Source organism: Scardinius erythrophthalmus, assembly GCF_964197995.2.
Source record: "Scardinius erythrophthalmus genome assembly, chromosome: 10".
Lineage (NCBI taxonomy): Eukaryota > Metazoa > Chordata > Actinopteri > Cypriniformes > Leuciscidae > Scardinius > Scardinius erythrophthalmus.
Window position 1 is genome coordinate 9,044,329 of NC_138230.1, and position 18,061 is coordinate 9,062,389.

At 39.0% G+C, this 18,061-nt stretch overlaps 1 protein-coding gene across 1 annotated transcript in view; it reads right to left on the reverse strand.

Annotated features, from left to right (window-relative positions):
- Window positions 1-2,400: 2,400 nt before the first annotated feature.
- The window catches only part of bop1 (BOP1 ribosomal biogenesis factor), a 76,111-nt gene continuing 60,450 nt past the window's right edge, over window positions 2,401-18,061 (reverse strand). The window contains exons 11-16 of the mRNA XM_081375666.1: window positions 10,812-10,944; window positions 9,893-10,073; window positions 9,109-9,400; window positions 7,027-7,111; window positions 6,750-6,857; window positions 2,401-3,190 (exon numbers count right to left, since the gene is read on the reverse strand). Coding sequence (XP_081231792.1) covers window positions 3,037-3,190; window positions 6,750-6,857; window positions 7,027-7,111; window positions 9,109-9,400; window positions 9,893-10,073; window positions 10,812-10,944 — 953 coding nt within the window. The 3' untranslated portion in view covers window positions 2,401-3,036. The remainder of the gene's footprint in view (window positions 3,191-6,749; window positions 6,858-7,026; window positions 7,112-9,108; window positions 9,401-9,892; window positions 10,074-10,811; window positions 10,945-18,061) is intronic.

Below are 18,061 nucleotides of genomic sequence, written 5' to 3' on the forward strand. Positions count from 1 at the left end.
GTAAAATAATCATTCATACCATTACCATCTATGGCTGCATTATGATTTCCCAGTTTACAGGAAGAACAAACGTTCTTCCAGTAACGTCGTCAGAACATTCGTTCAATGTTATCTGGTCTTTAATTACGTTCTTAAAACACAAGCACGAAAACATTATTTATACATCTTATATGGAATGTTTTTTTCTGAAATGTTTAAATTGGACATTTTATAAATGTTACTACTGGTTTCCGAATGTTCAGAGAACATTCAAAAGTACCATTCCCATAACGTTTGAAAAATTATAAAATGTAAAGTTTCCTTAAAGCTGCAGTTCGCAGTTTTTCCTCTTTGTCGCCATCTCTGTTCAAAATCTGCAATTGTAGTTATTCGCGGAATTATCAACTTTACGTGGGGTGTGCCTCGGCACGGCACAGCGCGGATGAATCCAATGTTTTGAGGAGAATGTGCGGCTGTCAGTCGCCGCCGGTGTGGATACTGTCATTCGCAATCACAGATTATACTTTTTGGAAGTATGACCAACATAAGAATTTTCACTGGAAAATGTCTTCTGAACAAGTAACATCCACTTTTGTTCTGACCAACTAAGGGGAAAAAATCATTGCAGTAAATCACGCTGATTAAATCTAACAATCGCTTATCATATCACTCAAACCGTGCAAATTATACTTTGTTCTCAAGTTGTTAATGTTAACAACATCAACATTGTGTGACTACATTTAATGCCCTTCCGATATTATCCTTGTTTTCACAGTCACAGTCTCTTTTTTTCTGTAGCCACTCCGAAGTCTTTTGCATTTTACAGCGGGTGAATCTCCACTTGTCACTGGTGATTGTCGTTTGAACCTTTCTGGATCGGCCATCAAACTGATAAGTTTAATAATATCAAGTGCTGTGAGAAAAGGCCATAAATCTCCTCCTCCACCATCCTCACACTCATAGTCTACTAGCCGAGACTCTTCTTCATGTGGACAGATGTGACGTAATGACGCAAAGACATGCTCGAATTTCCCGCGGAAATCCACCAGTACCACTGGAATTAAAAAACATCATTACAAGCTTACGGTTTTGAGTCGAGCTACGGCAAGCAGAGAGTTATTAACACTGGCTGGTTATGTACTCGCTAAAATTTATTTTGGATAATTTGTAACCCAAAAAAGTTACGAACTGCAGCTTTAAAGTTCACATAATCAAGAAACAATTTGAAAACATTTAAAAAACTGAACGTTTCGAATGATCAGAGAACAGAAAATGTCCAGTAAAACGTTCTCAGAACATATTTTCATTAGCTGGGATCCTAATTTGGAATATGATCAAAGATAGTGTATGTGAGCGAGTACAGCGACTATATTAAAATATACCATTTTAAACTAAAGATTTGTTCATTTTGCTGAACGAGATCAAACGGTGTGAGATGTGGTAAAGCAATCCCACACTGTGGTAGATGTAAGTGTATCAGACAGACTATTATTAGCATTAATATAAAAGTCAGCCAAACTGTGAATGTGGCTCATTCAGTCAGTATTTTGAGTCATAAAAATTCATTTCATAATCATTTATTCTGAAAAAGAAAGGATTTTGGATCTGGATATTACCTCACTAGTGAGAAATTCATGTAGCTTTTAAGTTGTGAAAGTATTTTACTGATAGAATTGTCAGAGCAGCGCTGACAACACCTTTCAACACACTTACCGGTAGTGTGTGTGTGTGTGTGCATTTGAGAGGGAAAGAGAGAGTATATGCTGTCCATACATATTAAAATGTAACTTTGGTCAATGTCGTTGTGGGTTTTGGTTCTTTTGCTGTTGTAGTCTGAAATAATTGAAATCATTTGGTGAAGTGACAGAGCTGTAATGCGGTCAAGATCTCTCTGAGACTACTTTAGCCGCACATTTCCCTGAAAATAATTGCACACCTTAGAACGTGTCAACAAATCAGATTCAAGCATTCAACAGCCCCATAGTACAAGATTTATTATTACACGAGAATAATGGAGCCATGCCAACATAAATACTACATAAAACATTAAAAGAAGTATTCATGCTTGCGGAGCAATTTTGTGTTGTAGTCTGAGATCACATTATCTAATCTACACTGGAAAGTCTACAAACACGTCATTCCCTGGAGATCCTGGCAAATTAACAAAGGACTGCGACCTCCACACGGAGAGACTCGCGGCCTTGAGACTGACGAGAAGGACCCGCAGGTGGACGGCCTCCACGAAATATGATCTATAACACACACTGGCGTCTGATCAGCAGCGTCTGGGTCTCTCGGCGGAGGAAACGAAACCTATTCCCAGAGTCTCGCTGCATATAATTCAGGAGTCCTGAAAATCACCCTCGCTGACCTGTGGCGAAACACCAGAGGAAAAGAAGAGAAAACAAACTCCAAACACTCTTCAAGAAACACCATGTTTAATTAAAAGGTAACTGGTCTCTGAAATACAACTGGTAAAGGTTTCAAAAGTCAACAGGTTAAGGTAAAAAAATAATCAAGACGTTAACAGCGGTGGGTGGCGACGGCAGCAAAAAATCTGGATGAAACGCTTCGTAAAGGGGTTTAAAAAAACATCAGGAGGTGTAAGTGAAGGACAGACGTCTGCAGCTTCGTTTCATGTCTTGTTTCCTTTGGCACGGCCTCACGTCGGACATTTGTTTCATTTCAAATTCAGCTTCCTTGTCCAAGGATTAGCGGTCGGGCTTGATTTGCTGTGGGGCACAGACGGGCCGATGCGGAAACGGGCCTTTCCGAGCGATCACGGTTTTGGGTTTGAAACCAAACCTGTCTCTCTTTTTACAGCGTCAGTTACTCTGAACTCCAGTCCGGTGGGAATCTGCGAGCGGCTGGATGTATTTTCTTCTAACGTAAAAAAAGGCAAAACATAGCTCAAACACATATTATAATGACATGTTCAATATCAGATCAGGCACATGATTCCTGCCAGCAACATGTCGGCGTCCTCAGAGAGTTGGAACTGCTGTGTAATTTCTGGGTTTGAAAACTGGAGGGTTGTGGCTGCTTTTGTCTCGTTCTCTAGGTGAAGAGACGGACCGTTCCGTCGGCCCCCGAGGAAAACACCCAGGGTTGGGTCGGGTGGAAGGTCACATCGAGGACCCCGAGGTCATGAGTGATGGTGTGACCCTTCAGAACCTTCACGGGAACAATCAGAGGATTCTGCAGCAAGTCACTGTAGGATAAACACACACACACACACACACACACATTAGAAGGGTTCGAATAATCATTTTCATGATGTTTGGCTCCAATAACGGTTCTTGAATTTCTGAACTCTTTTCTGCCAATGGACATTTCTTCAACTATGAGAACTTTTATTAACCAGGGGTTGATTTTTATTAAAGCTAACAGATTTTTATTATATGAAGGTCATATTAAAACCATCTTTGAAACATTCTTTTTTATATTTGAAACATTTATTTTAGCTACTTTTTAAGTGTCTTATGTAATTAAATTATATTACAACTTTTTAAATGTCCAAAGTACATATTGAATTGTTTTTATTTGTTGAAAATATTTATTAAATTACATTTCAACACCAAAATGTCTAATTATGAAATGCCTTGTCTACAGATTTTATATGAAACAATTAAATTACATTTATTAAAAAACAGAGCAATTCCAAGAGGGTCCTCACACCATCGGTGCTCGGGCCATAATTAATCCCTACATTTTAAACTGTGATACTGAAATGATTTGTTTTTCACTCTTCACTCTGTTTAAATTATTTATCAAAAAGGTTTACATAAATTTATTTCCAACCATTCATCATTTGCATCACAAATTTGACTATTAGAACAAAATTCACCAATTTTAGCCCTTATGCTTGTTTCTCAGAGACATATTTCAAAAGGAAATGCGCAAAAACAAAATGAATAAAACTGCGCTAATCAAGCCATTTAATTTTAACATACACACTTAAAGGGTTAGTTCACCCAAAAATGAAAATTCTGTCAGTAATCACTCTCCCTCATGTTGTTCCAACCCCATAAGACTTTCGTTCATCTTCAGAACACAAATTAAGATATTTTTGATTCTGTCTCACTCCTCCATAGGCTTCTCTGTTATTGAAACTTGCCATCCCAGAAAGTTAGTAAAGACAATGTTTAAAATAGTCCAAGTGACTACAGTGGCTCAACCATGAGTTTATCAAGCGACGAGAAAACTTTAGTGTAACAGCGCAGCGCTTCTGGGTTGTACGTCAGAGCGTAGGCTCACTATTGGCCGACGCTGGTCATGTGTGTGATGCGTGTGATGCTGGCCAATAGTGAGCCTACGTTCTGACGTACAACCTACACGCGCTGCGCTGTTACACTACGTGAACTCGTGAATAAAGTCGTTATTTTTGTTTGTTTTTTTGCGCACAAAAAGTATTCTTGTCGCTTGATAAACTTAAGGTTGAGCCACTGTAGTCACTTGGACTATTTTAAACATTGTCTTTACTAACTTTTCTGGGCCGGCAAGTTTCAATAACATAGAAGCCTATGGAGGAGTGAGACAGCTCTCAGATTTCATCAGAAATATCTTAATTTGTGTTCTGAAGATGAACGGAGGTCTTACGGGGTTGGAACAACATGAGGGTGAGTAATTACTGAGAGAATTTTCATTTTTGGGTGAACTATCCCTTTAACTCTTAAATATTAAAGCTAAAATAAAAAGTAGAATAGAATATGATCTACCTTAATAAAATAGTCATTTTTAGACTAGTCAACTACCTTAATAAAAAAGTCTATTTTTAGACTCGTCAACCATCCTGTCCCATCCCAACAGAAATAGTTTTTTTTCCCTCTACCAAAATGTGGTGAGAACGGTTGGCCGGTCTGAGGGCCATAAAGGCCATAAAACAGTGGATTCTGGAAATATGGTTTGCTGTAGATGCATCAACAGTTTGACTGGGGAAAGTAAGAAGTGGAAAAATAACATGACATCCTGTGTTTGAGTTTAAAGAGATCTATTAAGGCCAGCTGATGAAGGGTTTTCATGCAGATCTGGCTTGCCCTCCACCGTACACGGACCATTAGCTCCTCTCAAAGAGCGTTCCTGACCGTACTTCGGGAATGATAGTCTAGCCCAGCAGAAACACTGGACACAAGCCCGACAGACAGACAGACAGAGAGAGAAGAACAGAAACAAGAGAGAACTACACAGAGTTAAGAGAGATCACCACACTAGTCACAGTGTTTATGCAGCACGTGCTCTATACTAACGTCTCTCTATGCATGAAATAGCTGGGAGACACTTAAGGCGCTTTGACACCTGGCTTGTTTGGAGCATTTGTTTTCGAAACCTGGTGTGTTTTATAGCTTATTTCGGTTCATTTAGGGATATAGGAAAACTGTAATCACACTCGGATCCACATCTAAACAATCCGAGATCACCCGAATGATGAGGTCTCGGCTCGACTGAAAATGAACTCGAACTCTGAACAGAAAGCAACGAACATAATTCATAATGGGAAATGTGTCATGTAAAAAGCAGCAGTATTATAAATAAATACATAATTGATCAGTTGTGTGTGTGTGTGTGTCATCTTGATGGATGACGCAGAGGAAACTGACCAATAAGAGGAGTTTTACGCACATGTGACCTGCATACACACATTCTGGTACGCTTCGAAATGTTGCCTTGTGAAAGCGAACCATGAAGAAAATGCAACATTTTAACGAAATGATCTACAGGTCTGAAAACGCCCTAAATGTGCAGTATAGAAACAGAGCTCAGAATACAGTTTCCCACAATGCATTGCCCTTTCCAATTCCAGTGTGAAGAATTTTACAATTTTCTTTCCTCATTATTTGATTGGACTGTGTAAAAGATAAAACATTTTATACATAAAATTAGATAAAAAGTCAAATAATTTATTTTCATCTGCATAACACTGTGAATTAAACATGAATATAATGAATCTGTTTCACACAGAATTTAAATATTAATATGAACTTATTAGATCATGACTAGATGCCACTCACTGAATTAAGCACGAGATCTAGTTTGAAACAATAAATCGTTTTTAATATTTATAATTACATACTACACAATTTAAATACATTTGGTTATATTATATTTATTAATATTTATATTTTTAACTAACATTATTACATTATTAAAATGTATCATTGAATACTGCATAAAATTGTAATGTATATTTAATTATTAATATTTATATATTTCAAAAGGTGAGCAGTGCACAAACATTACGTTTTTAGTATTTATCACTGCATACCGCATACAATTGTATAATGTATTTAAAGTAGTTAGCAGTACACAATACACAGTATGCACTACACATATAGCTTATGTTATGTTCAGAACAGAATACTAGCTTATTAGCCTATGATTTAATTTTTTTTTTAATTGAAACAGTATGCATTATTACACAATGAACCTTTCAAACAATATTATGCTTCATTGTCATATGACCTAATTTCAAAGTTTTGGCAGTCCACTAAAACAATTAGCCACAAAAGCACATCTGATCTTAATTTCAGTTAATTTGTCACACTGATAAATGGAAACTCGAGTGCATTGCATTGTGGGATACAGCATTCCTGGAAATGCACTCTTTTGAATACTGCACATATTCAAGTACAAGATGCAGCAACAGTACGAATAGTTTGGTAGTATTATTTAAACACCGCCATAGAAGGAAGAGAGATTAGAATATTAAAAAAGAAAGTCAAACATTAGGAAAAAGTCAAACAAAAGCCAGAGAGGAAGAGGATCAGACTCACTTGTAGACCATCCCGTGACAGACGATCACGCTGCCGTCATCAGAGCCCGACGCGAACAGTGGGTAGTGGTTGTGGTAGGCCACGCTCCTCAGAGCCTTCTTGTGATGCCTGTGCGGACAGAGACACAAGACAGACCCGTCAGCGTCCCGACAGCGGAGGAACGTTACACAGAACCCAGGAGACATTCATTCATCTGACAGCGCCAGCATTAGCAACAATTTCCCTCGAGTCTGACCCAGACTGCCCAAATTATAAAAACCTGCTCGTGCTGACTCACCGGAGAACTTTGTACGGTTTCGTGGACAAGTCCAGATCGAACCAGGCCAGACGACAGTCGTAGCTACCGCAGATCACGTTGTCACCTATGGAAAATGGGTGAGAGAGGAGAAACCAATCACATCTGTCTTGCAGAAAGTGGTCACTGATGTCACATCACTTTGGGGACATTTAGATTCAGATTAAGCCAGAACTACTTTCCTCTGGTCAACTCCAAACACTCACTTTTATATAATATACTCGAACTGGCTGAAGAATGTGCCAGTTTTCATTCTGAAAGGTTACCGTAAAACGTTAACGTTCATAATCGTTCACCCAGAAATGAATTTCTTCTCGTTTATTCACAGACATCTCATTCCAGACCCATATATCTTGCTTTCTTCACACAAAGTATTTTTAAAAATCTCCAAGCTGCTATTTTCCTTTCATTCAAAGCCTATGCTGGATCTCTAAAGCTCCCAAAAAGACAAAAGAGCCCCATTAAAAGAATCCATATGACCGGAGTCATCTGAAGTCTTCAGGAACAGAGCGACATCAGCATTCACTCTTCTTTCCCTCTGCTGTAGCTCTCAAATCTTTATGCATTATATTCTTTTATTTCAGTTAGTTGCTAAGGCAAAATTTCTAATTTTATTTTATTTCCACTTTATTTCAATTAACTTAGGGCTTTAGTTTTAACTAACAACCCTTATTGATGCAAAAAAACAAAAAAACAAAAACAAAAGGGAAATACAAGTGGTAGTTTCTGGAGAAGTCAATGTGGCTCTTTTATTAATTGGAAGATCATGTTCTTGACAAACCTCATGTTTGCAAGCGATTAGTAGCTGACTGTTTCTATCTGTAACATTTAACATGACTTTCTGATGTGCATCAAAGAATTTGTAAATGTGCTACCATCTTAGTTTATCTCTCTTACTTCAAGCTTGCATTTTGTGCATTTGATATTAAGTTTCCATCGAACCGTTTTCATGCAAATTTTGAATCTAAAAATGCTGGATGGAAGCAAGATGCAAATAAAATGTCCAAAATGCAATATCTGATCTAACATGTAGGAACTATACAGAACTTGAATAAAGTTATTAAACACTTCACAGTCTTCACTATATAAATTATAAATTTGATATAGATTAATCCTTATTAAAGCTACAAATGTTATTCAGTCAAGAGCAGCGAGTGATTTTCTCGCTGGTCTTTAGTTCTTTGATTTATATTAAATGACAGACATAACGACAGCAGCTTCATTAGGCTGCTATCACTAAGATCTGACGCACATCCTATTTTCTTACAACTCTTGATGGTTAAGATTTTATTCAACTCATTTAAGACAGAGCTTACGAGGATCGACAAAGCTGGCTTTTTGACATAGTTTTGTGTGTTTTTGTCCGTTCAAGCGCGAAAGAAAACTCGATGCACTGAAGCGGCTTTCCGTGCGCATGAGTCCGGTGTGTGTGTGTCACACAGACAGGAGATTCACTGACAGCACGCCAGCACAGATTCAAGTTCTTTTTTTTGCCTCTTATTGTGATTGAATGGCTTGAATGGTTTAATAGCACTTGAACAAATGATAGCGTTATCATATACTGTAGCGCAGCCAAAGGATGACAGAAAAAAACCTTGTTAAATATTTACACGTTAAAATGAAAAAAATAACTGCATGCATTAATGCATTTTGAACCATATATACAAACCAACCCTAAATAGCTGCTTTCCAAACAGCCTGGATCATTTTATAATATCAAAAATGTAATCTTTAATATAAAATGTAAGAATGTGCATAGGTAAATTTCTTTGCAACAGGAAGTGCATCAAATTCTTCATTGCACTGACTCCCATTAAAACGACTGGATTTTACTCACAAAATTTAGCCAAGCCATGATAAATATAAACCGCACCCATACCTTGCCCTTTTCATTTGACAACCCCTGTTTTCTTTAATCACATAGAAAACAGAAGCTCTCAGATCATCCAAAACTACTACTATGTTTTACAGAAGAAAGAAAGTCATAAGGTTTATGAATGAAATGAGGGCGAGTAAATGACGGTGAATGTGAATTAACCCTCTGAGAAAAGTCTAGTTACGCACCTGCCGGGTGGACGGACATGCTTGAGATCCATTTGCAGTTGGCCATCAGCTTCTTGGTGAGCTCCTGCTTGATGAGGTTGTAGACTCGCACGTATCGCTGCGTGGCCACGAAGAAGTAGGGCCTGACGGGGTGGAAGGACACGCACTGCACCAGACCCTTGCTCTTGCGGAAGGGGTTCTGCGTCCGCCGCTTGCTCACCTGGTGGATGACCACCTGCAGGTTGCTGCTGTTGTCGGGCATGACACACGCCAGGTAGTCGCCTTTCCCGTGCCACGTCACCTGCCTCACGGCCTTCACAGAGAGACGAGAGAGAAACCGGCAGAGGTCAAAGTCATTCTGTGGTAAATCCGCAGACGATTAATCCAATTATAACCTCAAAGACACGCTGGGACTAAATTTACTGCCGTTATTAACACCGGCTCGGCCTCTGCCAGTCTGCCAACGCATGTCGCTGCTTTGCTTTTTCCAGTAGTTTTAATTGGACACTAGAGGAGTCTTAAATTTCTTTCCATTTCAGGAAAAAGACGACCACAGGCTTGTGGCTTCTGCCAATAGTTAAAAGCCTCTGGCTGCCGCTCACGTGAGGGACGGACGGACGCTCTCACAGGGGATACACGAAAGAAAGACATTTTCACTTCTATTGTTAACTGGAAAATACTGAACTGAACAGAGGAGAAATTTGCCTGGCTATCGCTATGGTTATCGTGATGATGTCATTCCTATGAATATAAGAATGAATGGTAACGCTTTACCATAAGGTCTCTCTGTGTGCGTTTTGATTACCTTGGGGTGTTTGAGGACGAGGCGGTGACCCTGCTCATGACCTTCGCCCTCTGAGACGGCCCACTGCACAGGCTGGTCCTTGGCTTCCTCTGGCTCCTCATAGGAAGAGATCAGCTGATCCGTGGCGGCGCACAGCAGCCGGTCGCCCAGGCCAGGGTTCAGGAGGAGGATCGTGTCATCACTGCACACAAACATCAAGTTAAATCTGATCTGTCTCTCATCTACCTACCTACCTACCTACCTACCTACCTACCTACCTACCTACCTACCTACCTACCTACCTACCTACCTACCTACCTACCTACCTACCTACCTACCTACCTATCTATCTATCCATCTATCTATCTGTCTTTCTATCCATCTATCTATCCATCTAGCCATCTAGCTATCTACTCTCTCAATCAATCAGTCCATCTATCTTTTATTTCTAATCTATCCATCTATTTGTCTGTTCATCCATCCATCCATCCATCCATCTGACAGACCGAACCATTTATCTAACTTACCTAGCTATTTATCTAACATCTATTAAACTAACTAATCAACCCACCAAAATAATAATGTTTATCTATGCATTGCATCTAACACTATTTATCTAACTTGCCTTCCTATTAACCAACCAACGAATGATTAATATGAATCGCTGGCTAAATAATAACAAATACTAATTTATATATACTAATACTAATAATGATCCTCCCTAGGAACATTCAGTTCCTGTAAATGTGTTACTCAAATTCTGAAATGAACACTACTCATAATTGGCCTTTCCTGATGCTGACCAAATTAACTGCAGCTCTAAACCCATCCAGACTAATGCTGCAAAACTTCTGCTGTAAAATAAGAAACAGCACATAATGAAGGTTACAAATACAGATGAACAACTTTCAGATGCAGAGAAAGAGGAGGCGTGTCTTACTAGCTGACAGCGACCAGACAGACGGCGGGATTGGGATTCCAGGCCACGCCCTTCACGGCTCCGCCCACATCCAGAGTCTTCAGGCAGCGCGCCGTACTGACCTCCCAGAAACGCACCGTACAGTCATCAGAGCCTGAGGTCAAGGGGGCAAACAAACACGCTGATTCATACATACACAAATTTGTTTGCAATCTACTGATCTATTCAGGGTTCTATGTTTCGGAGTGAAATGTATTAAGTGTAAATGTGTGGACACAGACGTTCGGGACGCTGACAGCTCTAAGACCCAGTGGTCTCAAGCAAAACAAAAGCGCTCTGTCAGCTCGATGGCACTTTGCTCTCATCGGCACACATGGAGGATAACTCATCCTCGCTCTAACGCAACCACTAAGACAAATACAGCAGCGCTTTGGCATGTGTGAACAATAATAATACAAGATTACTGAAGGTGACAGAGACAGAGAAGTCGGGTTTTTAAAATATATGTGCGCTACTGCTGTTAAGACGGTCATTATTCAAAAAAAGAGCCATTTATGTCCATTGTATACATAAAGTGCGAGTAAAATGACTAATAATGAAGAGCTGATTGTATGTGTTAACATGTCTTTTCCGGTTGCACTTTATTTTACAGTACGTACACTTGCATGTACTAGCCAAGAAATTATTGGTAATATAAGGTAACTACAAGGGTTAAGGTTTGGTTCAGGGTTAGTACCTAGTTACCCAGTTTTTGTAATTACTATAATAAGTATAAAGTATGTACATGGGGAACAGGGCTGTAAAATAAAGCACTACCCCATTTTCAAAACAAATATAAAAATTCAATTAAATTGAAAAGTTCAATTTAATTTAATCAATGTTAAATTGCTTTCCCAAGAAGCATCATGTCGTTTTATAAACTGAAAAACGTTACCATCCTTAAAGTAATGAAGGCATACAATTATAACACTAAATAAAATATATTTATTTTATAGATGGCATAATGCAATTTATGAACACTTGACACATTATTTATCCTTAAATTCACTTAAAAATCATCTTATCTAACGGCAAACGGCTCGGTTTCATTTTACAGATGGGAAACCCCATCCTCGTATCAGCCACACATCGAAATCTGCCGTAAAATCTCATTTTAACTTTTATACCTGCATGCTTCATAAACGCAGGAAAAACAACACGGGGGAAACGGGCCAGGCCCGGAGGAGGGTGGAGTGTAATAACTCCAAAAGCCATAATCACTTTTTAAGTATTGAGCTGTATGGCGACAGATATAGCAGGAGGGACGGGCTCTGTGGCGGACACCCGCTGGCGGTCAGAGAGGCCTGTCTGAAGCACACACACGCCGATGTGTGTGTGTGTGTGATGCAGGGGACACCCAGACTTTCCTGTAGACGCTCAAGTATGGACTCTGACCATAAATAAGATGGAAATGAGGGTAATATTTGCCTTTATGGAGGGGAAAAGCAGCATGAATGTTAAAAGTCCATTTTATAGGACAGTAATGGCGCTTTGAGACTGTAATGTGTCCCAAAGGATGACAGAAATGAGACGTTAAAGTCAACAAGAAACAGCATTTGCAACCCATTTTACTTCATTAATGTGGCATTTCGGAGAGTAATAAAATATTCAAATAAGGAAAAAATAAGTCTATTATAGGACAGGGCTTGAATTTATCAGTATTTGCTCATCAAAAGTGGGAATGGAGCCCGACCTGAATGAAAGCTTGCCAAAACTGTTCACAACTGATTAAAATCGTAACACGAATTTAGGCAAAACAGCACAATTTAGATTTCATTGTACGGCTATTTTGTGTCTATAAATGGCTGAAAAGATACAAACTTAAATGGTCATGTCGTGAACACTTTTTGATCTTTAACAGAATCCACTTCCCATAGTTTGTATCCGGAAACACCCCGGTATGACTAGGGTTTCTCACACAGCGTTGTGTGTGTTGTGTAGCGTGTTTTTGGGAGCGTATGGATGTTCCTGTGTCCGCCAACCGCTCTGATCTCTTTTAGCCGCTCCGTTAATTTGTAGTTGTGTTTCTGGACAGAGCCCAAGAGATTCATTTTTATTTTAAACTCCAGCTTTATGAAATGCACCCAATGTTCATGCTGACATTCAATCGCCACATTTCTTCATCAATCTGTGTTTTTTCTCACAGTTACATCTCACTTAGATCTGGGTGTTCATTACAGAGAAGTGTAAGATTTGTCTTCTTAATTTTTTTTTTTAACTTATATTCAGCAAGGTGACATTCAAAAGTGACATTAAAGACATTTATAATTTGCGAATAAAGCAGCGTTTCCATCCCATGTGTTCAAGAGAACAAAAATGTAACTTCCTGGGAAATTGGCGCAAAATATCTGTAATAAAAATAGAAATTGCTGCGATCGGGGGAAGAAACAGAGGCTCTTTTTCCCTCCATCATAAGTGACTTGCGTCTCAGAGCATGCAGACGAAACGCAATGAACGCTGTCATGTTCTCTTGCGTTCGGGAACACAATCACGTGAGACGCTTCTGGGAGGTCATTACACAAAATCATTCTGATGACAGGCTTTGGCTCAGGCATTTGAGATGCTGTGATGTGCGATGTGATTGGTCCGCTGGTTAGTCCAGTTATCCAATCACATCTACTTTGAGTACATGAGCTTTTTTGTTGCACATTGAGGGATTTATTCAGTAAATGTGTTTTTCATTGTAGTTCATGCGCATGTCTTTTTATCTGACACAAAAATGTATTCAGCTCAATTAAGTGAATACTTTTTTTTAGGGGTATAGAATTTATGTGCATCATGGCATTTACATCCAGTGTTTTTTTTTAATGCGATATCCCAAAATGTGCATAAAAATAGCTATAGAATTAAATAAACATAGCTATTGATAGTAACACCAAATATTTCTTGAGCAGCAAATCATCATATTAAATGATTTCTGAAGGATCATGTGACACTGAAGACTGGAGTAATGATGCTGAAAATTCAGGTTTGATCACATGAATAAGTTACATTTGAAATTATATTTAAATAGATTTTTTTTTTTTTTTTAATGGTGAGAATTAGAGACTTTCCCCCCAATTTTTCAACAGTATATAATATATAGCATCTAGCCACAAGTAGTTTTGATTTTACAATGGTTTTAAATAAAAAATCTAGTGTATTCATTAAGCACACACTCTCACACTCACAACTTCTAAACATCTGAGACCCCTTAAATATGGTACAATCACTGCCATGTACACCCTCTGATGACCTCTAGTGTTTTTCTTGCTTCATTAATTAAATCAATCAGTTCAAAACACTCCTATCCCAAATAAAAGAGTTTCCAGAAAAGGAGGTCCGCATCAATTAAAGCAGAGCATGCGGATCACAGCGAGTTCATGGTGTCCTGAGTGACAGTCAAGCTTCAGTTTATGTCACCGCTCGTCTTGGTTTTGCCACATCATTAGTGAGGAATGCCCGTTTGAGGCTCTCTCAGGCCAGGATCTGAGCTCCGTAAACGTAAATATGCACACAGTCGTGTAACCTCAGGCCGTCCTCACCGCATTCTCTCATGCCGTACACTGCAGTCTGACTATGGCGCAAAAACTGTAACTGTAGGTTTCACGTGCTGTAATTGCAGCGTTTTCCTTTTGCAAGACTGTAAACAAAATTCTTGTAAGATTCTCATCATTGATGCATTTCTGAAGTCTTTAGAAAAAAATGACAAAAATCTTCACATCTTCTAAATTTGGTCTCTTCAATGTGGGAATTTCCACTTGTTATATCGTCATTCGGGTGAAAATTGTACGTCTGAACACTTACACGCCAAAGTTATAAGCAAGTTTAATACTTCGATTTCCATGCAAAAGTTTGAGGTCAGTAAGATACTTTTATTCCACAAGGAAATATTAAATGCAAGACTTTTATATTGTTACAAATTAATTATATTTCAAATAAATGCTGTTCTTTTGAACTTTCAATTCATCAAAGAATTCTGCATTTTCAACATTGATAATAATCAGAAATGTTTCTTGAGCATCAAATCATCATATTAGAGTGATTTCTGAAGGATCATGTGACACTGAAGACTGGAGTAATGATGATGAAAATTCAGCTTTGATCACAGGAATAAATTACATTTTACAATATATTCACACAGAAAACATTTTTTTTTTTTATTGTAATAATGTGTTAGCCTGGAAATCCAGACCTGAATCTGAAAGATTAATGGTCTGGCATCGACTAATGAAAATCGGCCAGCTCGAGGGGCGGCACCAAGCATGCCTTTGAAAATCTCACTGCACGCAATTGGCTAACACTACGACCAATCACAGCAATACACGGGGTGACGTATTCAGAGCCCCATACGCTTAGCTACCAGTGGAGCTAACTGGTAGATTAGACTCTCACCGTATTCGGTCGGCAAAACAGCAAAAACGCCCTTCTTGCAAAGGAACGATTCGAGTGCTGTCTTCTGTTCCTGTTTTAGATAAAAAGCCAAGTCTAACTCGTTCATTGTAGCCGCCAAAGCCGTTTTAAACAACTGGTGTTCATCCATAGCCATCTTGCAATGTTTACTAATGACTTCGACGTCACAGCGCTGTCGTCATGTTTAGCTCACCTCTGGCCCGCCTATATCAGATAACCCGATGTGATTGGTGCAGGGCCATATTTAATGAGCATCATTACTCGACACCAGAGTAACTCGCTGAGCAAATTCAACTTGTGCTCTCACGAGAACTCTGGATTACCAGAGTAATAATGTGTCACAATATTGATATTTTTATTGTATTTTTGATCAAATAAATGCAACTTTTGAGAGCAGAAGATGACTAAAAAAACCTGAATGTTAGTGTATGGTAATACATTTGATCAAATCACTAACCCTAAAGAATCAACTTCCACTACTAGGATTAGTGATGCTTGACCTAGTAAACACCACTGACAAGAACAAAAACAAATCTGTAGAGAAAATTGCTGGCGTTTCCTGAAATTTGCTGGCATTTGCAACAAATTAGTCCTGTTTTTACAACCACTGGCTGTACAATCTTTTCACAATAAGACTTTCCGACTTGCAAAACCCAAATCAGCAAATGCAAAATTGGAAAACCCCAATGCAGAGAGCGAACAAAGACCAGGGACAAAAGACTCACTAGTGCTTTGTCATCAGCGCCCAACCCATTGATATGGAAGAAATTATCTCTATTAAACACACACACACACACACACACACACACACACACACACACACACACACACACACACACACACCAAACAAACCAAAGGAAAGTTGGGCCGGCCCAGGGCGAGAAGGGTTGCGATGCTTGGGAGGTTGTCAACTGCCATTTTTTACTGTGGGAAAGGGCATTTTATTACTGCTTTAATATATTTTATAGCTAGACAAAAGAGCAACCCCTCACTGTAGTGGTTTTGCATATGCGCTTTATGAAGTTCTTTGTTATGGACGGCTGAGCAGATATTGCCACTAAACTGCAACCAGCCCCCATCTACACTCTTTCCCCTGCTTATCTGCCTTATTTGAACACCAGCTGCAATGCATTCTGGGAACCCATTGCCATTCTGCGTCTGAAAGGTCGGTATTGTTACCTGGATCACCTCATTCAAATCAGATGGGCAAATTCAACCACATTTTCATACTGTACGAATATCATTTGGTTTCTGTGGATTTGGCCACACCGCTGCCATTGGTCACCCTGAGTGAAATTGACTGCTTGTGTTATTAAAATGATGCTTTCTGCTCGCTTCGTTCGAGTAATTTATATCCCCCTCGAGTTAATAGCAGTCAGATGGCGTCCCTACTGAGGGAATACTCGGGATTATAGCGTGCATTTATGTATCTAAAGGACCTCAAACCTAAAATACGGATAATGATCAACAGACTGCACTCGAGAGAGAGGCCTTTCCTCCATTATGAATGAAATATTTTTATAACGACACAAATTATTCTCACAGAACTGGAATCACATTCGCATTTTCTCCTTATACTGGGGGAAAATCGAGATTTAGAAAGTGTTTGTCCAGCATTCAAAATGACAAATAACTCAAAACGGACACAACAACAAATCATGAAGCAGCTAACAATAAAGCAGGGCTGCCAAAAGCCATAAAAGCACAACTGAAATCCATCTAGAGTAGGGAAAAAGAGCGCCGTCACGTGTGGATCGTGATTGATTTATCCGCGTCGCGGAGCGCCAGTGAATGTGGACATTTGAGGCGCGTCTGTGCTCATCCTGGCTCTGCCCGGAACCGCAGGCCCGTCCGAGTCTCTCTCATCTCCGAACGGGTCGCTCGCCTCCCTGCGCCAGAGCTCTGACATCATGGCGGGTGAGTGAGGAATGGTTTCAGCAGCTTGTTAGCTACCGCTGAGGTAAGAGCGCTCAGACAGACTTCACCTCAGACGGTCCAATCACACCTCAGATACTGAGCAGGGGACGCATTTAACATGACAAACATATTCCTGAATCTATGCTAAATGATTTTACAATCACACACACACACACACACACACACACACACACACACACACACACACACACACACACACACACACACACACACACACACACACACACACACACACACACACACACACACACACACACACACACACACACACACACACACACACACACACACACACACACACACACACACACAATCTAGTCTGGCCTTGAGAGCCATATTGCTTAAAAACATAATATACATTTTTTTTATAGAAACATATCTAAAACTATGTAATAAAAACATGAAATATATATATTAATATAATTTTTATTTATATATATATATATATATATATATATATATATATATATATGATAAAAATAAATAAATAATTTGAAAATAAATAAATATATATCATTTTTTAATATATATTTACGATAAATAAACATACATATATAGAATTATAATAATATAAATTTCATACTAAATTGTAATTATAGAATAGAATTATATATAAGTTTAATTTAAAACATTCATAGAAAACGTCAGTGTGTGTGCGTGTGTGTGTGTGTGTGTGCACGTATATTATATATTATATATATATATATATATACACATACATATACATATATATGACAGGGAGATCAATGGGAGAAGAGATGGATATGAGACTGAAGGTTGCAAGCCAAACTGCAACCCTGCATAGACCATTCTAGCACCATGGTGCAATGAGTCAGGGTACATGCAGAAACCACCGAGCCACGGCTGCAACAACGTCCTTCGATAATCACAGTTTCAGCTGC